Source organism: Heteronotia binoei, chromosome 1 (genome assembly GCF_032191835.1).
Source record: "Heteronotia binoei isolate CCM8104 ecotype False Entrance Well chromosome 1, APGP_CSIRO_Hbin_v1, whole genome shotgun sequence".
NCBI lineage: Eukaryota > Metazoa > Chordata > Lepidosauria > Squamata > Gekkonidae > Heteronotia > Heteronotia binoei.
In genome coordinates, this window is record NC_083223.1 from 99813899 (window position 1) to 99833888 (window position 19990).

General features: G+C 37.8%; 1 protein-coding gene across 1 annotated transcript in view; it reads right to left on the minus strand.

Annotated features, from left to right (window-relative positions):
• AK9 (adenylate kinase 9) overlaps nt 1-19990 on the minus strand; it is a 126052-nt gene that overhangs the window by 55729 nt on the left and 50333 nt on the right. Inside the window, exons 18-20 of the mRNA XM_060237998.1 lie at nt 19679-19793; nt 18633-18688; nt 13669-13767 (exon numbers count right to left, since the gene is read on the minus strand). Coding sequence (XP_060093981.1) covers nt 13669-13767; nt 18633-18688; nt 19679-19793 — 270 coding nt within the window. The remainder of the gene's footprint in view (nt 1-13668; nt 13768-18632; nt 18689-19678; nt 19794-19990) is intronic.

Consider the following 19990-nt stretch of genomic DNA (forward strand, 5'->3'; position numbering starts at 1 on the left):
GGAGTGGGGAATCAGACCCGGTTCTCCCAGATAAGAGTCCTCACACTTAACCACTACACCAAACTGGCTCTCCCTGTTAGAGAGTTTAAAGGTGCAGAACAGTTTGGCAGGAAGGAGAAAAAGATCCTGAAGATTAAGATTAAGGCTATTTTTATTTTATTTTTTGGCTCTTGAGCAATATTAGTTGCTTATTTCTTGCTTTATGTTTTGTGTGAGAGGGCATGGGTGTTGTGTGGGTGTGTGTAGGTGTGCATAGGTGTTTGTGTGAGAGTGTGGGTGTGTGGAATTGGAAGTGAGTGTGTGTGGTTGTGGGAGTGTGGAGGACTTTATGAATTACAAACTGAGTTGCTACAAATGGATTATAAATTGAGCTATATCTTGAAAAGCATATCTGGACTATAAATTGACTGGGAAAGAAAAATGTATATATACATATTATATATATATAATACTGAAGAGACTGAAAGGATTGAGGAGACTGGGAAAATTGTTATGGATCAACTCTGATTGTTTGAACTATGAAATAACCTTAAAAATAATTATATATGTCCCAGAGGTGGCTGAGTAAGGGAGGGGAAAGGGAAGGTGCTAGTTTATAGTTCTCAGGGAGAGTAAGAAGGTAATCCCCCCCATTTTGTTTTCCTTTCCTGTCTAAACTTGTCAGTGGTTCTAGTAAAGATATAGAAAACTGTAATTCTTTAAGAGTAAATAAAGTGTGGTAAATAAAGGCATATTAAGGGAGGTTGCCACTTTATATAAAAATGAGTAAATCAGTTATCAATCCCCTCACCTGGTATCCCAAAATCAATAGGGGCAGTAGTATCACAAGATGCTATAAAAGAGCTACAAAGTACTATGCAAACTTATTTTATGACAGCACTAAACCAAGTGCAGGCTAATTTAACAGAACAGATTGGAGGATTGAATTTGAAATTAGATGGATTACAGAAACAAATAACAGAAACAAAAGAAGGAATTCTTGGTTTAAATCAGTCTGTAAAATCTTTTGATTCTAAAATGAAATCAAAGTAAAGAATGGATGTTACTGAGACAACTCAAAAAACTGAAGAAGATAGGTTAATTAAACTTGAATTGGAACAGGCAGCACATACTTTGAGACTACGAAACATTCTGGAAGAGAAGAATGAGGATTTAACATACTTGTTAGGTGATGCGCTGGCACCTATAATGTAAGCAGAGATTTTAGATTTGGAGAAAGAAATAGATTACATATATAGGGTCAACTCAGCTTATATAAGAAAGCACTCTCTTCCAAGGGAAGTAAGTACTTGCCAGATTTAATAGAAGGCAAGTAAAGGAATCAATTTGAAGGCAGTAAAGAACCAACTGTTAAAGATCAAAGAACAAAATGTTAAGGTTTTGAGAGAAATCCCCTGACAGGTGAGAAAGAGAAGATTAGATTATAAACCTCTGGCTACTTTCTTACAAGAAAATTCTGTTCCATATAGATGATTACTGCCAGAGGGTATACAGTTTTCATTTGATGACAAGAGATACAATATTGACTCAATATTTAAATTATAAGATTTTCTGGAAAGACAAATTAAGAAAGGATCAAAAGGGAAAGATGGAAAGGAACATAAGGAACAACAGAGAGTTGATAGCCAAGGACAAGTGTTACAATCTGAAGAAGATTAATCAGACTTATAACAAGGATCAGAAGAAGGTGTTGTGGCAGGAGACAAGGCTGCAGAAGAAAAAAATATAAATAAGGTAATACAGATACTCAAATATAATGGAAAGAAATCAGTTGAAGTTAATTTCAGTCAATATTAATAGACTTAACTCCCCCTCAAAAAGAAAAAAAAATTCCTCCAGCTGAAAAAGTTAAATATAGACATTTGTTTACAGGAAGCACACATCAGGCAAAAAGATAAACACCTTTTGGAAAATAAAAGATTAGGGAAGGCATATAATTGTGTTGGATCCCAAGAAGAAAAAGAGGGGTGTAGTTACATATATAAATGAGAAATTTAAATCTTACTGTATTTTTGTAGTGGAAGATGTGAGAACTTTACTAGTAGAAATTCAAAGAGGGGATCAGAAAATATCAGTGGTGAACATATGTGCACCAAATGAGAATCAAGAATATTTTTTTAAAACTCTACAGCAAAATTTAAAGAATTATGAATATGACAACGCATGTATAATAAGTGACTATAATGCAGTTTTTGACAACAATGATGATAGGAAATTATCTAAACAAGTGAAGAAAGGAGGTCAGCTATTACCAAAAAGCTTTTTGGTACTGGTGGAAGAATACACTTTGGTAGACTTGTGAAGAACATGTAATCCTACAGCCGAAGACTTTGCATTCTACTTGCATAGACACGAGTTATGGTCACACATAGACATGTGTTGGTTTACTGCAGCGATGATGAACGAACTTGTAAAAATAGAAATTTTACTCAGAACATTTGCAGATCATAGTCCCTTGTTGATGGTTTTGAAAGATGAAGAAATTTAGATTGAGACTAAATAAACAGATTTTGAAAAGTGAACAGTTTGTTATGGAAACAAAAGAAGAATTGCAAACTTTTTTAAAAAATTAGTACACAAATGGAAAAATCTTACAGTACAATCTGGGATACCAACAAAGCTTTTTTTAGAGGTCTAGCGATAAAATTTAATGCAAAACAGAATAAAATAAGAGGGCAGAGGTTTGAAGAATTGTCTCTGACTTTGAAAAACAAAGAAGCCTTAAAAATAAATTCTACAATTCAGAAACTGAAAATGGAGGTTAAATTGTTGCAACACCAGATTAATGTTTTATACTTAGATGAGATGGCAAAAAAAACCATGCTAAATACGCTAAACAAACCTTTTTTGAGTGGCAAATAAACCTGGGAGGTGGTTAGCTTATAAAATCAGAAAAGAGAAGCAAAAACAATCATATATATTCGTTAAAAGATAAAATAGGGGAAGAAAAATTTTCAATGGCAGAAATAAAGGGAACTGAGAGAGATTTTTATAAAGAATTATATCAAAAAGTTGAATTTGATAAAAAGGATCAGATAGAGTACTTATAAACACAGAATCTCCCAAAATTAAGTGAAGACCAGAAAGCAATACTGAATGATCTAATAATGATACAGGAAATCAAGGAAGTAATGACAAACCTGAAGAAGGGGAAATCACCTGGTCCAGATGGACTACCTCTGTAATATTACATAGCTTTTGAGGATTGTTTAATATTACCCTTTAAATGGTTAATTGAGTATATTTGGACCACAGCAAAAATACCCGAGACATGGAAAGAGGTCAACATAACGTTAATACCTAAAGGAGATTCTGATTTAAATGAAATTAAAAACTATAGACTGATTTCATTGTTGAATGCAGATTATAAGATGTTTGCAGCAATTCTGCCAAAAAAGGCTGAAGAAAATCTTAGTACAAATTATACACCAGGATCAATCGGGCTTCTTGCCCAAACGACAAATTAGAAACTATGTTAGAATTATTTTAAATGTTTTGAAATACTATGGGGCCCATAATGAAAAAAAATGGTGTTAATATTTCTCGATGCTGAGAAAGCAGTTGATAACCTAGATTGGCAGTTCATATTAGAACGATTGAGAGAGATGCAATTTGGGGAGAACTTTGAAAATATGGTGCATGCAATTTATTCTAAACAAAAAGCAAGAATAATTGTTAATGGAGATGTAGTAGAAGATATTGATTTATGGAAAGGGCCCAGACAAGGTTGTCCCCTGTTACCATTGTTGTTCATATTATCCTTAGAAGCATTATATATAGCAATTCAAAGGAATAGGAATATACAAGATCTGAGAATAAAAGGGGAGGAATATACAAACTTTTGCGGATTACCTAATTTTTATTTTCAATGACCTGCTCACTTCAGCTGAAGCTCTGTAAGAGGATTTGGATAAGTTTAGAAAGTGGCAGGAATGAAAATTAACCTCGAAAAAACAAAAATCATTGTTAAAAACATGTTGAAACAAATGTGGAGGGCAATGCGCACGCGCTAAGACTCGGACGCCTCGTCCCCACTCTCCCTAAGAAAACAAAGATACAAGCTGTAAAAGAACGTAATTAAAAGCGGGAGTCATTGAAACTGGCTGCGAGACGTCTAACATAAGGAGGAGCAGAGTGAAAAGATAAGTGGCTTAAAGATAAGCGAGCTTAAATAAGCAATAATATCAAAGAAAAGGAGGGGAGGTTGAGGAAGCTGAGATAACATGGCGGTCACTGTGAAAAGCCTCTCAGAGCAATTAGCACAGTTCCAGACTTTAATGCTTGAAGCTCAAGCTAAAGTACATGCAACGTTGACTGACTTAACAACACAGATGCAGAGCTTAGGCACAGAACTTAAGACAGTCGCTGGCATTGCGACAGAAGCAAAGGCTCTTTCACTGCAAAATAAAGGGGAAATTGACCTTTTGAAAAAACAATCCACAGAACTTTCAGACCGAAGCAGGAGGAAGAATGTTATCTTCTTTGGCATTTCAGAAGAAGTTAAGTCTTGCGATTTAGAGCAAACACTGGTGGATTTGTTATTAGACCAGGGCATGGAGATACAACTAGAAGAAGTAGAACGTGCTCACAGACTTCAAACAAGAAGGAAGGGCGGGGCGCCCCGCCCAGTTATAATGAAACTAGCAAGAGAGAAACTGCAGCAAAGGGTCCTCAAAACACTTAAAAAAGCCAAAGACTTAACTTTTAAAGGCAGAAAAGTTTATGTGAAAGAAGACTTTCGTAAAGAAACATTACACCAAAGGTCTCAAATGAAACCCTATGCACAGAAACTTAATCAAAGCGGCATTAAATTTAGCTGGGCATATCCAGCGTCTTTAGTTATCTACCAGGATGGAAGAAGACTTTGTGCACGGCACCCTGAAGAGGCACGGGAGCTATTAAAGACATTGGGAGCAGATGAGAGGAGCAGTGAACCAATGCCTATGGAGGAACCTCACCAACCCCAGTCACAGGAGCAGGACCCAGAAGAAGGATCATCCACCCGATCGGAGAAAAGGATAAGACTGTCTCGAGACTGAGACATATTAAGGGAAGTATCCAAATAAAAACAAAATGGTTAAATAAGTAGTAACATAACCTGGGAGGGGGGGGAGTGCGCTTGCTCAAGGTGTAGAGAAGGGATGAGTGATCATCCTCAGTCTATGGCTCTACACAAAGGGGGGGGGGAGAGATGGGGAAGGGGAGGGAAGAGGTATTTGGGAATGGGAAGGGGTACAAAAGTAAACTAGGTATTCAGCCAGGGGTACAAAAGAATGGTAGTTTTCGATCTAAATATGGATAAAACATTAAGGATGCTGACACTGAATGTCAATGGCTTGGGATCAGACTTAAAGAGATACAAGCTCTCTAGATTCCTTAAACAACAAAATATAGACATAGTTTGGCTCCAGGAAACTCATAAATCTAAAAGAGATAAAAGACCCTTGATTAGTGACCCAAATTGGGAAATTTTGGCAGAGGCACGGGGATCAAATAAAGCAAGGGGGTAGCAATCCTAACTTATAAAAGGTATGATATAAGAACAATAGAGGTGATAAGAGATGCTGAAGGGAGATTTGTCATGGTTAAGTGTTTGATTGAAAATAGGTTAACATCATTGATAAATATATATGCTCCAAATACAGGACAGAAAACCTTTTTATTAAAAGTTCTAAAAAAAGCTAGTAAATTTATTGAAGGGGAGGTGATATTAGCGGGAGACTTTAATAAGGATGTTAATAAGGATAAAATAATAAATTGGAGACAATGGAACTTTATTGAAGTATATAAAGCTCTTAAATTGGTGCCTGAGCCCACATACTTCTCAGGGAGATATAAAACGACTTCATGTTTAGATTATGTATTAATTAATAGAACATGCAATTGGGAAATTTAAAAAGTTATTACCCACCCAATATGGATATCGGATCATGCCCCGATAAGTGTAGAATTTAAAACAACACATAAGCAAACCAAAAGAATATGGAGATACAATAATATGGTTATGGTTAAGGATAAGGATAAAAAACATATTATGGAACAAACGAAGCTATTCTTTCAAGAGAATAGAGGCACAGTGGGAACAAATATCTTATGGGACGCAGCTAAGGCGGTGATCAGAGGACAATGTATTATGAAAGAGAAGGAGATAAAGAAAAAATGGTATGCAGACAGAGAAGGCAGGCTTCAAGAATTAGGTAAACTGCAAAAAGACCAAGCTCAGAAGTTTTGCCCCATTAGACACAAGTTAATTAGGGATTTACAGAAAAAACTAGATGATGGCATTATGGCATTATGGAGGAAACAGGTCATGGTAAAAAATGAATACCAGAGAAATACTCTTAACTCAGCTAAGAGACTAGCAAATTTTCTAAAAAATAAGAAACAAAGGCAAAGTGTGAGAAGTATCAGAGTGGATAAAAAGCTAACACAGAATTCAGAGGAAATAAAAGCAGCATTTGAGACTTTTTATAAAGATTTATATGGTGAAAAAGGAGTGAAAGATTTTGAAGAAGAGATAGGAGTAAGGTTGACAGATACAGAGCAGAGAGGATTAGAGGACAATATAACAAGACAAGAGATTGAAAGAGTGATAGATAGTTTAAAGGTAGGAAAATCTCCTGGACTGGATGGATTCTCAGCAGAATTTTATAAGGAAATGAGAGAAATATTAGTACCAGAATTGCAAGAAGTATTTAATAATATACTTAAAGGGGGCATAGCTCCAGACACATGGAGAAAGGCAGAAATCACAGTGATTTTAAAACCCCAAAAGGATCCTCAAGAAGTAGGATCATACAGACCAATTAGCCTATTGAATCAGGATTATAAAATTTTTGCCAAAGTAATGGCCAATAGGCTTAAAAATATTATACAAAAAGTTATAAAAGAAGATCAATATGGTTTTGTAGAAGGTAGGAACATTGCACATCCAATCCGAAACATAATAAATGTTTTGAGCCATAACAAGTCCGGGAAATTGGCGTTATTGAAGTTAGATGTTTATAAAGTCTTTGATACATTGTCACATCATTTTTTGTGGACAGTTATGGATAAATATGGGATAAGTCAATCAACAATAAGGGTATTTAAGGAGATATATAGAGAAGGTACAGCTGTAGTTAGACTTAATGGAGAACACACGGCACAATTTGCAATCCAGAGGGGAGTTAGGTAGGGATGCCCGATCTCCCCCTTTTTCTTCATAATGGCAATGGAACAGTTAGCCCAACGTCTCAGAAATTCGGGGAGAATTGAAGGATGTCATTTAGGCAAGGAAGAAATTAAGTTGAACTTGTTTGCAGACGATCTGATTATAGTCATAGTTAATCCAATAGAAGCAGTAAAGGAGATACAGATTATATTAGAGGACTTTGAATCAAACTCAGGACTAAAAATTAATACGGCAAAATCAGAAATAATGTACATTAATGTAAAAAAAGAGGAAAGGAAAGAGATTCATGAACGAACAGGGATAGGACTAGGGGTCAAGAAAATCAGATATTTAGGAATAGACTTAGTCAAAAATGTTAAAAAGTTGGTAGAAAAGAATTATAACAGAATATGGAGTACGATAGTAAAAGATATGAAGAGATGGGGCAAGAAGATGTTAAACATAACAACTAAGATTAATATAGCGAGAATGTTTTGGACTTCGAAACTACTGTACTTATTCCAAACGATACCTTTAGAAATTAAAAAACAAAAACTCGATAGTTGGAACGCGAAAATAAAAGAATGGATATTCGGTAGCAAAAAAAAGTAGAGTTTCAAGGCATTTCATATATGCGCATAATACAAACATGGGTTGGGGGGCCCCAGATCTGAGGAGTTATTATGAGTCATTTCAATTAAAAGCATTAATGGAAATAGGAGAGGAAAGGGAGAGGAAGTGGGTAAGAGTAGAGAATGAGGCAAATAATGGAATAGGGAATTTAGGGGTTTTCACTGGACGCAAGATCAAAGTTAACATATTAGAAACAGGACCGAGGAAAACAGCACTAATGATTTGGAGAAAATGGCAATTAAAATGGTTAAAGGGAACATCTAAACAAACCCCATTAGAGGCCTTGGATGAAAAGAATGACGATAAAGGATGGTGGAGATTACTCAGTAAAAAAGGGTATAACAAGCTACAAGATATGTTAGTTGGGCAGACACTCAAACCATTGCAAACGCTATACGATGAAATAGGTAGGAAATATTGGCTGAAAATAACAGGATTATATAACAGAATTAGGAAGACAATAGAAGACAGATTGGTGACTGAAGGAGAACCAATGGAGGAGTTGTTAAAAGGGATGATAAAAACAAAGAAAGGGACAGTAGGAAGGATATATAGGAAAATGACGACGGATAAGGAGGAGATAAAAAATTTAGTTCAAAAAAAATGGAGCTCTGAAACTAACTTAGCAGATAATGTATTTGACAGTCTCAAGAAAGGTATACATCAGCTCAAAACGCATAAATTTAGAGAACTGGAGTTAAAGTTCCTCACAAAATGGTACAGAACACCAGCAACATTAGCCAATATGTTCCAGGGTTTGAATTCTAACTGTTGGCACTGTGGAAAGAAAAAAGGATGGTATTCCCACATGTGGTGGGAATGCTCAGAAGTTAAACCCTTTTGGGAAAAGGTAATAGAGCATATCCATAACTTTTTGCTATAAGACCAACGATAGATCTAGATTTAATGTTCGGGAGCATATTAAATAAATACGGAATCAATAAAGAAGGGCTGGATCTATTCAAAGCAATGGTGCTAGCTGGCAAGGCTGTAATAGCCTTTGGCTGGAAGGATAAAACCAAATGGACGGAGCAAAACTGGCATAATTATTTATTTGAATATGTTCAGTCGGACATTATAGCCATGCTTAATCGTGATGAACAATGGGGGTCAAAAACAAAAAGGATAAAGGAGAAATGGTATCCATATTTAAAGTGGTCACTAGAAGGTCAACGGCGGGACATTCGGTGGAAGCTTTTTAATTTGTGCCCCTGGCTAGAAAGTTGAGCATGCAAGGGAGGGAGGGAGGGATTAGGGAAGAAAAATAGATTGATGAATGTGATAGGAAATCAAATCCTATGTACTAAAACATTCTCATCCCTATCGTCAGGGCAGGAAAAGCTCGGAAGTGACAAGAATATGAAGGTGAAAGAGAAAATGGACTTAATAAGGCCTAGAAGGAGAAGACCAAAGAACGACAGTACTACTTGAAAGCGAGAAGACCTCAATATGGACTGATATAAGAACATTTAAACTAAAAGGACCGAGCAAGAATACCTTGTAAAGGGGGATAGAGATTTAGATGTATACTCTGTATGAGAAAAAGGATAAGCTCAATGTAAATGACTAAAACAATAAATATATTTATATATAAAAATGTTGAAACAAATGTGTACAGAACTAGCGAAAATATCAAATTTTCAAATTGTAAAAAGAGCAAGATATTTGGGGGTGCAGCTAACAAATAGATGTAGTTCAGTTTACATGGATAATTATTTAAAGCTTGTGAAAGAAATAGAACAAGATATGAACAGATGGCAAAAGTTACAACTTTCATTTATGGGAAGGATTTCTGTATTAAAGATTATTATATTGCCAAAAATTATATTTTTATTTCAGGTCATCCCAATATTACAGAAAAAAAAACTTTTTCAAATGCTCAATAAAATTATCAGCAATTTTATTTGGCAAGGCAAGAGACCTTTAATCAAATGCAAACTTTTACAAGATGTTAGAGAGAGAGAGGAGGCCTAGCTTTACCAGACTGGGAGCTTTACTATAAAGCAAACATATTGGTCTGGATTAAGGATTGGATAAAATTAGAAAATAGGAGGCTGTTAGCTATAGAAGAACTTGCCCTGTAATTGGGTTGGCACGCCTTTCTGTGGTATAAAATTGAAGGACATAAATATTTTCAAAACCATTTAATTAGGAAATCTTTAATAATGACGGATCAAGTGAAGATGGTAACATATAAGAAAATACCTGGGTGTCTTCTATTGAAGCCTTCGCACAACCCCATTTGTCAACCTATGATATCCCAATAAGATATAAAGATCTTTTAGGTCAAGACGGGTCCTTGAAATCAAATAGTGATTTGGCAGCACAAAATATTGTTCTAGACTGGTGGCACATGACACCAGATAAAATTGCAAAAATGTACCCAGGTTTATCAAATATATGCTGGAAATGTGAAAATCACATAGGTACCTATTTTCATACACAGTGGTCTTGTAAAAAGGTTGAGGGTTACTGGATAAAAGTCCATGAGTTATTGCAAAAAATTTTTAAAGTGGTTTTTCCATTTAAGCCAGAATTGTTCTTGTTAAATTTGTTACCCCATAAGATGGAAAAACAACTGAAACACATGATATTATATATGGTTACTGCTGCGAGAATCATATTTGCAAAACATTGGGGGAAAAGGGACTTACCACTATGGATGAACTTTTAGCTAAGATATTGGATAGATCAGAAATGGACATTCTGACAAATATGTTGAAAGAAGAACCTAAACAATAAGGAACAGGAAACTGGACTCTATTTTATGACTGGATATGTAAAAATTTGGATTGATTAGATACTAATGCCAATTAAGATGTTAATAATTGAGAGACTAGAGATTAGAGAGGTCAAAAACAAGTTTAATGAGATATTTGTTATATATTGTTGCTTTAATATTTGTAGAAACCACATTCTCCATCCTCTATTTTTTTCTTTTTTTGTTATGAAAATAATAAAAAAATAAACTGCAAAAAAACCCCAAACCTTTATGGTAAAACATAGAGGCCATCTAATTTTTTGCTCCCACTGTCATCCAGAATGGTGGCAAGTAATGGCAGTGATTGGCAGAAGGCCTCCCACCAAACCAGAAGGCCTGGTAAACCTAGATTACATTGCAGTACCTAAAGTAAGGGGGAAAATTGGGCTGGAGTGTTTGGTTTTGTATTTAGGGTCCTGATTCAGGCCTGCTGAAACATTGTTTGCATGATGCTATCTAGCATTAAACCAGGGTGTAGCCAAAGGATGCATTGCCATACCTGCTGATTTGCCCACCTAAGGATGTTTTGAAAAACAGGCATTTTAATTTGTGGCATGTCAGCTCACATTTATATAATGAAATCTTGTGTATAAAATAGAGAGAAAAAAATGGCTGATATCCCTCCAAAAACCTTTTCCACCCAGTCCATGCAAGACTGACTTCAAGTGTAACTCCTCTATGTTATTTAACATCTACATGCACCATCTTGCTCAATCAATCTGGAGGTTTGAGCTGGGTTGCCCTCAGTATGCAGATGACACCCAGCTGTATCTGTTGATGGACACCAGCTAGACACCACCCCAGAGATTCTGGCCAGAGCATTAGAAGCTGTGGCTTGCTAGTTATAGCAGAGCCACCTGAAACTGAATCCATAAAATATGGGGATCTTGTGTCTGAGTAGTGGAGGGGTAGATTTAGGGATCCAATTCCCAACCTTTGGTGGGGCACCATTGATGCCAACGCTGAAGAGTTTGTATTTGGATGTCTTGCTTTCTATGGAGGCCCAGGTCACAGCTATTGTCAGAACAGCTTTTTATCATCTTCAGCTGGTCAGACAACTGGTTCTCTATCTCTCTCCTCATACCTAGCCACAACAATACATGCAATGGTTACCTCCAGGCTGGACTACAGTAACTCGCTCTATGCTGGGCTACCCTTGAGGCTGACTCAGAAACTCCAACTGGTTCAAAATGCAGCATATCCAACCAGTGCTTTGCCAACTGCAATGGCTTCCAGTACAGTACTGACTCCTGTTCAAGGTTCTCCTATGTCCCACAGAAAGCTCTACACTCATCAAATAACAGCTGCTGGTAATCCCTGACCATAAGGACATCCATTTAGCCTCAACCAGAGACAGAGCCTTTTCAACTCTGGTCCCAGCCTGGTGGACCACACTCCTGGATGAGATCAGGGCCCTGCAGGACCTGCTTCAGTTTCATAGGACCTGTAAAACAAAGATGCTCCACTGGGCCTTTGGTTGAGGCAATAGGTGTCTTGTTATTTTGGCCTCCCCTGCTCTACCCCACCCCCAATTTGGTATGTTCAATGACTGTGGGGGGAGGGGGTGATGGCACACTGCCCATTGTTCAATTCTGGTATATAATATAGACTTATGAGAGCATTATGCCCTATGTTTATGGGCTATCTGGATCTGATTATTTATTGTATAATTGTGGAAGGTTTTATCTATTGTTTTAATTGTGTTTTAATTGTTGTGAGCCACCCTGAGCCCTGTTCACAGGGAAGGATGGGATAAAAATCTAACTAATAAACAAATAACAGCTTGTTTAAAGGGAGTAACTGAGTGAAATGATTTATTTTAAAGGGTGTTCATTATGAGAAGGAAAGAGCACTGAGGAACCTGAAAAGAACTGTTCTTATTCAGTGGATAGTATTTTGATATTGACAATTCATAGATTCCAAAAATACAAATATTTCTTTGGCTTGTTGACAGGCCTATAAAAGCACCTGCTGCCTTCAGATAAATCAATCATTTCCCATTTTTTGAAGTTTCAGAGTATATGCCCCTGCTAATGAGGAAAGCTGGCTATGGCCTTGGATGACCCAACACCACACAAAAACTATCTTGTGCAAAGAGCATTACACTCTAGTGATCAAAATCTGCTGGTGGTCCCTGGCCCAAAGATCATCTGGCAGCAACTGTCCTTAACCAGTGTGGTGGAACACTCTTCCGGGAGAGATCAGGGCCTGTGGGACTTGTTACAGTTCTGCAGACCCTGTAAAACAGTGTTGTTCTACTGGGTTTATGGTTGAAGGCAACAATGGGCTCCTTTCTGATGGGTTCCATCTACGATTGGCCTCCTCTCCTTCTCCTTACTCTCCTCCCTCCCCTTGCCTTCTCATCAGATGGGTTATATTGCCCTCTTAAGAATCCCACCTTTTAGCTATATATATTTTATGGTCCTTATGGTATTTATTTTAACTTTCATAATTTCTAGTGTATTTATTGCATTTTAATTTTTTTAGAATCTTCTAAGTTTTTTTAATTGAGGGTTCAAGGATGGTTCCAGGAGAGGTCATACATTGAAAATACATATAAATCAATAAAACTATGCCCAACAAAATGTAACAAAAGATCGTGAAAATGATGTTATTTTCTGAACCTATAGCATCAGTGGCCTTATATAAAAATCTCCTCACCATTTGGAACAGATCAGCTCAATAATATAGGACAGATTTGATGGCAACAGAAAAATATGAGCACCTTGCCATTACTAGCATAGAGAGACACTATTCTAACTGGTCCCGGAGGCTCAAGAATCTAGATGGCTTCCTGATGGTTTTCACATTCGCTACCCCTGCAAGGGCTGCATCACTGTGATTCTGAATGTCTGAACTACACCTCAGTTATTATCAGAGAATATGGTAAAAAAATGGGGAAAGGAAGCCAATGCAAAATAAATAATTCAGTATTCTCAGCATTTACTAATAAATGGCAGTGACAGCATGCACACTTTTAACAGAAGAATTATACCATTATGATATTGCTATATAATGTTATCATTTAACAAATGGTACTTGAGAAATTATATGCAAAGAAACAGAAAAAGTCAGCACACCATTTCTTTGTGAGGAGAATGGGACAAAACACAAGTCAAACCTTTAGATTTTTTCTCTTCAGATGCAGCAGAATCAATAGATTGTTCTGTCTGGTCTTGTTCAGACACAGGTAGTTCCTCAAAAGATCCTGTGGGTACATCTGAGGAGAACAGCCATTTTGAATCTTTAGATAGGACTCGTAAACAATGCACTTATTCACAAACGGTTACAAATTCACTCCCAATTTAGTGGTGATATAACTTTAGATAAACATGAGGTGAAAACCTTTTCTTTCCTTTTGTACCCTTAGAAGCTCATTGATTCATGAATCTTAAGCAGCAGAAGACACTTTTTTTTTTAATGTAATAGTTAAAAGAACTGAGTCAAATTTTGCAATTGCTAGAGTGTTCTTTGGATTTTTGTAACTGAGCAAAAGAGCCAAGGTTTCCAGAGTATGCCTTATAAAAGAACTATTTCACCCCAAACTCTGCTGGAATTCAGATTTTTTTTGAGATTATTTATTTATTTATTTATTTTATTATATTTATATGCTGCCCTCCCCTAGTGGATTACTGCATGAGGAATTACTATATTAAGCTTTTATTCAACCAATCAACTTTTCATACTCCAAAAACTCTGGCTATTTTGCTCAGTGATAAGGATCCCAAGAACACTAGCAATTGCAAAATTTGTCTCAGTCCTTTTAGCCGTTGCATCAAAAAGAAAAGAAAAGAAAAGAAAAGAAAAGAAAAGAAAAGAAAAGAAAAGAAAAGAAGTCCTTTCTGCTGTTCAAGATTTGTAAGTCAATGAGCTTCTAAGAGAAGGCTGGAACACAGTGGGTTTCTTCACTAAGTGCATTTTTAATGGGTACACAAAGCATTTTACATCTGACTCTGGAATTAAAATGTGTGCATGTGGCAAAATACATGGTTCTGGCCATGTGGATGCACCATGTGGATGTACCAGGCAGATTTGCCTATTTCCCATCAGGGATGGGGGATCACCTGCCCCTAGCTCTCATTTCCCGTTGATGCTCTTGCAGCTCAGGGGTTTTTTTTGAGCAGGAATACACACGAATGCAGTTTCGGCTGGCTTGGTGTCAGGGGGTATGGCTTAACATGCAAATGAGTCCCTGCTGGGCTTTTTCTACAAAAAAAGCCCTGTTGCATTTGGTGGGGAAAAATGCTAGGGGAGGGAATGTGACATCACTGCCCAGGAAGACATGGAAGTAATGTCAGCCTGCTTGAAGAATTGCCAGAAGCATTATGGTTTTACCATAGAATTTCCAGCAGTTCTTCAAGAGGCATGATGTCATTTCTGGATTTTTTCCTTCAGAAGTGATGCTACACCTGGTCTCCCACAAGCTACCCAACAACAGAACCAGGGAACCCGAACCAATGAGCTGTAGATTTGCTGTATATATGTGTAACATGTGAAATGACACCTCATGCTTTTTTTAAGGTCCATGTATATTAAAATATAAATTTATTTATTTAGAATATTTTTATGCAACCTCTTCAGAGACCTGTTTGAGATAGCTTACAATTAAAAAACACATCGCGTAAAGCAGGGGTGGCCAACGGTAGCTCTCCAGATGGTTTTTTGCCTATAACTCCCATTAGCCCCAGCCATTGGCCATGGCATAAAGCACAAGCCATTACACATAAGTGACATTATAAACTATCCATCAAAAGCTGGGAAGATAAACCCCTAAATTCCTAATTCCCATAAAGCGAGGATGTGGCCATGTTTAAAAATGTGTACCATACAGACACATTCTATAATATGTTTTAGTTAATTGTTTTAATCAGGTTTTTAAGGTCAATTAATGTTTAATGTTTCTAATGTAGCTGTTTTATTGTTGGTGCACCATTGGTCACCGTATTGTTAGCCGCCCTGAGCCTGCTTCGGCAGGGGAGGGCGGGGTACAAATAAAAATTTATTATTATTATTATTATTCCTCAAACAGTGAGGATCTCAGTTGAGGTCTTTCATCCTGCCCTTCCCCTCAATGGGATACATGATTCTCTTCTCCTTTTATCTTTAAAACAACTCTATGAAGTAATGTAGGTCAAAAGGGTATGATTGGTCCCAGGGCTGGCCCTAGAATATCTGGCACCCTAAGCAAGGCTCACTTCTGGTGTCTCCCCTGCACTGATAATGTCACTAAGTCACATGGCGGTGCCCAATTCAGTGCCCCCAGAAGGTTGGTGCCCTAGGCAATTGCCTAGTTTGTCTAGTGGCAGAGTCAGCCCTGATTGGTCTCCAGAAAACATCCATGGCTGAGTTAGCAACTGGGACAATTTGAACCCCAATAGTTCTGGGCCTAGTCTTATGTTCTAGCCCAGGGGTGTCAAACATGCAGTTCCGGGGCCGATCAGGCCCCTGAGGGCTCCTATCAGGCCCCCGAGCAACTGACCGTTATCTGCTTCCTTCTCCCTCTCTCTTGCTTCCTTCTGCAACACAGCTTGCTTTGCTGGCTTGCTCAGTTGCACAGGAGCTACAGACAAAACTTGTTTTCTCCATTGGCTGAGGCTCCTCCCTTGGGGAGCAAAGGGGGAGGAATAGATTGCTTTGCCAGGCTCTCTCAATCACACAGCAGAGCTATTGAGCTAAGCCTCTCTTCCTTCTATTGACTGAGACTCCCTCCCCCCCAGTCCCTGGGGATGGAAGGAAAGAGCAAGAGCTTCCTTTGTCCAGTTACCTGGATCCCATGGAAGAAACAGAAAGAACCCTTAAGACCAATCAGTGCTAACTTTTTAAGCATGTTTTAAGTTTATATATATATATATATATATATATATATATATATATATATATATATATATATATATATATATATATATATATATATATATATATATATATAGGCTCCAAAGACTGCACTGCACAGGCACCAACAAGCCACCTTAGCATTCCCTGGGTCAGACCCAGGAAACGTGAAGGTGACCTCCCCCCGACCTCACCCGGTCTTCCCGAGCTTTGGGAATCCTGCGCGAGGTTGGGGGAGGCGTGGCAGTGAGTGCACTTGGAGCCTGGCTCTGAGCTCACCTGCTGCTGCCCTGAACTTACCCAGGCTTCCTGAGGTTCAGGAAGCCTTGGTGAGGTGGGGGGAGGTGTGGCAGTGGGCATGCTCAGAGTCAGAGCATGCTGCTCCACCCTGACCTTGCCCAGGCTTCCGAGACTTGGGAAGCCTCAGTGAGGTTGGGAGGCATGAAAGCAAGTGTGCTCAGAGCCTGGGGGTGGCAGAACCCCGAGCACCAGGCCTGTGTATATGACTTATTAACCCCAGTGCAGGCCCCCACAGATGCGCCATCAGACACAACACTGCAGCAGTCAGCTGTTCATGCAACAGAGACACAGATCCCTGCACTAGCATGGTTGTGAGCAGGCCTAGGGGACGTAGCTGAAATTAGTTTATTTATTTATTTCTCAGATTTATATCCCGCCCTCCCCATCGAAGCAGGCTCAGGGCGGCTAACAACAGTCAAACTAGAACAATAAAACAGTAAATAAACAATTAAAATTTTAACAATTAATTAATACCAATTAAATAATTTTAAAACAGTTTAAAACAATTTTGGCGCTAGTGGTGATTTTATTAAGTTCAGCGATGCTGGGCATATATTATAATTCAGCTAAAGGCAAGTCAACCTAGTTGGTTTCCTAAGGCCTTTCACCCTGGGAATGCCCACTATCAATGGTAGAAAGTTATGACATTCAAAACAAATAAGACATTTGATGGCTCATATCATCACTGCAGCAAGGATTTTATTAGCAAGGAACTGGAAACACCCAGAAACACACAAAAAAAAAGCTGATTGAAAAAAATATTAGAAACAGTGGAATTGGACACACTCTCACCTTTATTGAAAGACAGAACTATAAAAGAAATAGAAAAGCTTTGGAATCCCTTCTATATATGATTTGATACATTGTTATTATCCTACTTTCTATATGTAATATTAATAGTATGAATCTATTTACTTTTGATTGACTGATATACAGTGTAAGAAGATGTTTATAGATCATAAGTAAAATCTTGCTACAACTTACTTCTGTTGATAAATTTCTGTATGTTAATTGTGGACTTATTTACCTATGTAGATAGATCCAAGTGGGCAGCTGTGTTGGTCTGAAGCAGAAGAACAAAGTAGGAGTCAAGTGAACCTTTAAGATCAACAAACTTTGCTGGTCTTAAAGGTGCACTTGACTCCTACTTTATTTACCTATGAACACTGCAGAAATGTAATAGTGAACCTTCTTTCCTTATTGTCTTCTTTTCCCCTTCCCTCTTATTTCTTCAAACTGAATAAAATATATTTAAGAAGAAAAAAAACCACAGTGTAGCTTATAGGTGCCCATGGACATGAAATTCAAATGCTCCTTTCACTGGCATGGTCATGCCCATGAGGCCCAAAGCAGCTTAGAATATCTAGTACGGGAGTGACCAACTGGCTCCCTTCTTTTTGGCAGCCAAGCCTCCTCTCTCCAGCACCTAATCCCTGCCCCTCAGCCCTACAAACTGCCTGGGGCTAAGACACCACACAACTCATGAAGTAGGGTGCATGGCATAGAATTCTGTCTCAGAATTCCCTGCTATGCAGACTTAGAACAAGTTGTGAGGCACTTTGGTGGCAGGAAAAGCATAGGAGTAAAGTCTCTGGCACACTACAACTAACATGGCTGTACTCAGCAAGGAGTTTATGGCTGCTTGTTTCTCCCTGTAGTTACCCTTGCTATCTGGCTTCCAACAGTGTCTGTGTTTTTTCCAGACTCAGACTATTGTTTCTTCACACACATCTGTCTCCACCATGCATTGAGGGAGGGTCGCCTCCTTGAGCTTGTAATAACTACTTCAATACAGCCATCAGAAAACAAATTAATTTGCACTGAGAATATGTCCACAATTCTTAAGAACCATTACTAGGATTTGGCTTCTGGCTTCCCCCACTTGACTCACTTTCATGTAAGCCCATAGGATACACACATACACTATAACCAGATTCCAAACCCACAATTTACCTCTTTCGCCAACTGATTCATCAGCTTCTAACCTCAACATTTCTTGCAGTTCTTTCCTGAAATTAAATACATGCAATGATTATACAACCACAGAGTTGGAAGGACCCTTGTAAATGATCTAACGTAACCCTTTGCTCAGTTCAGGAAATCGAAATCTAGAGCATTCCCTACTGATAATATGACTGAAACAAGCAAGAACTTTACCAAATGCAAATTTATGAGGTAGCTTAGAACAATAATTAGAACAATTAAGATCTAATAGAATGAAAGCAATGGTATAAATTAGCCAAAAAACCTAGAATAAAATTATCTATACTGCACCACATTGTAAAACTGTAAGGTAAAATAACAATAGGTATCAGAATTATCAGACCCTCCTATAGTCTATAGGTGGAAAGGTAGCATGGTTTAGCCCAGTCTCATCAGATCTTGGAAGGTAAGCAGGGTCAGTAGTTGCAAGGGAGACCATTAAGGAAGACTCTGCAGAGGAAAGCAATGGCAAACCAGCTCTGCTTTTCAGCTGCCTTGAAAGTGCCTTGCTGGGGTTGCCATAACTCAGTTGCAACTTGACTGCACATACATATGAACTGGAAAAGAAACATTTTTTTTTGTCTACCATCAGAACGTATTAAATTTGGCACTGGGTGCATAGCTATAGGGTGGATTTTCCAAAGACAACAGAGAAAATCTTGTTCTCTAGATACCATCTACTTCATTTCAGATGGGAGAGCCAGTTTAAGATCTTAGAGTTAAGAAGGGGATAAAGCGCTTCTTTGCCGTTCTGATCCTAACTATGCACTGCACACAGGGGAACGGAGGAGAATGCAGAACTCACATATGATTATGCTATGTTTGACTTAGTCCCAATTTCTGTATTCCATATTGCCATAGGAGGCAATGGAAGTCTATAGTTTTAAAAATTTAAGTCTCTGTATCTTCCATTAAATTTTATCTATATAAATCAAAAACAGGTTACTGAGACATAAGACAACAAACTATTTTAACCAGTCTGTAATAAACCAATAACAGATAGATGATATTTTCACCTTGTTTCTTCTTCCTCCTGTTTCCGCTTTAAAGCTTCATCTGTTAGTCTTTTTAGAATCTTAGCATCAAGTTCATCTTTATTTGCTACATATAGTCTATTCATTAAACACTTTCCTACAAATCAAACAGAAAGGGATATATGGTTACATACTAGGAAATGTTCAAAGACACAAATATTTCCTGTGGTCTAACAGCTGCAAAATGCTAATGCTCAGGTATCTGGGAACGCACAGGGGAAAAAGACACTCAGGACAGAGGGCTGTAGCAAGCAGGCCAAATCTTTGGTTAACAGCAAAATTATCCAACTTAGA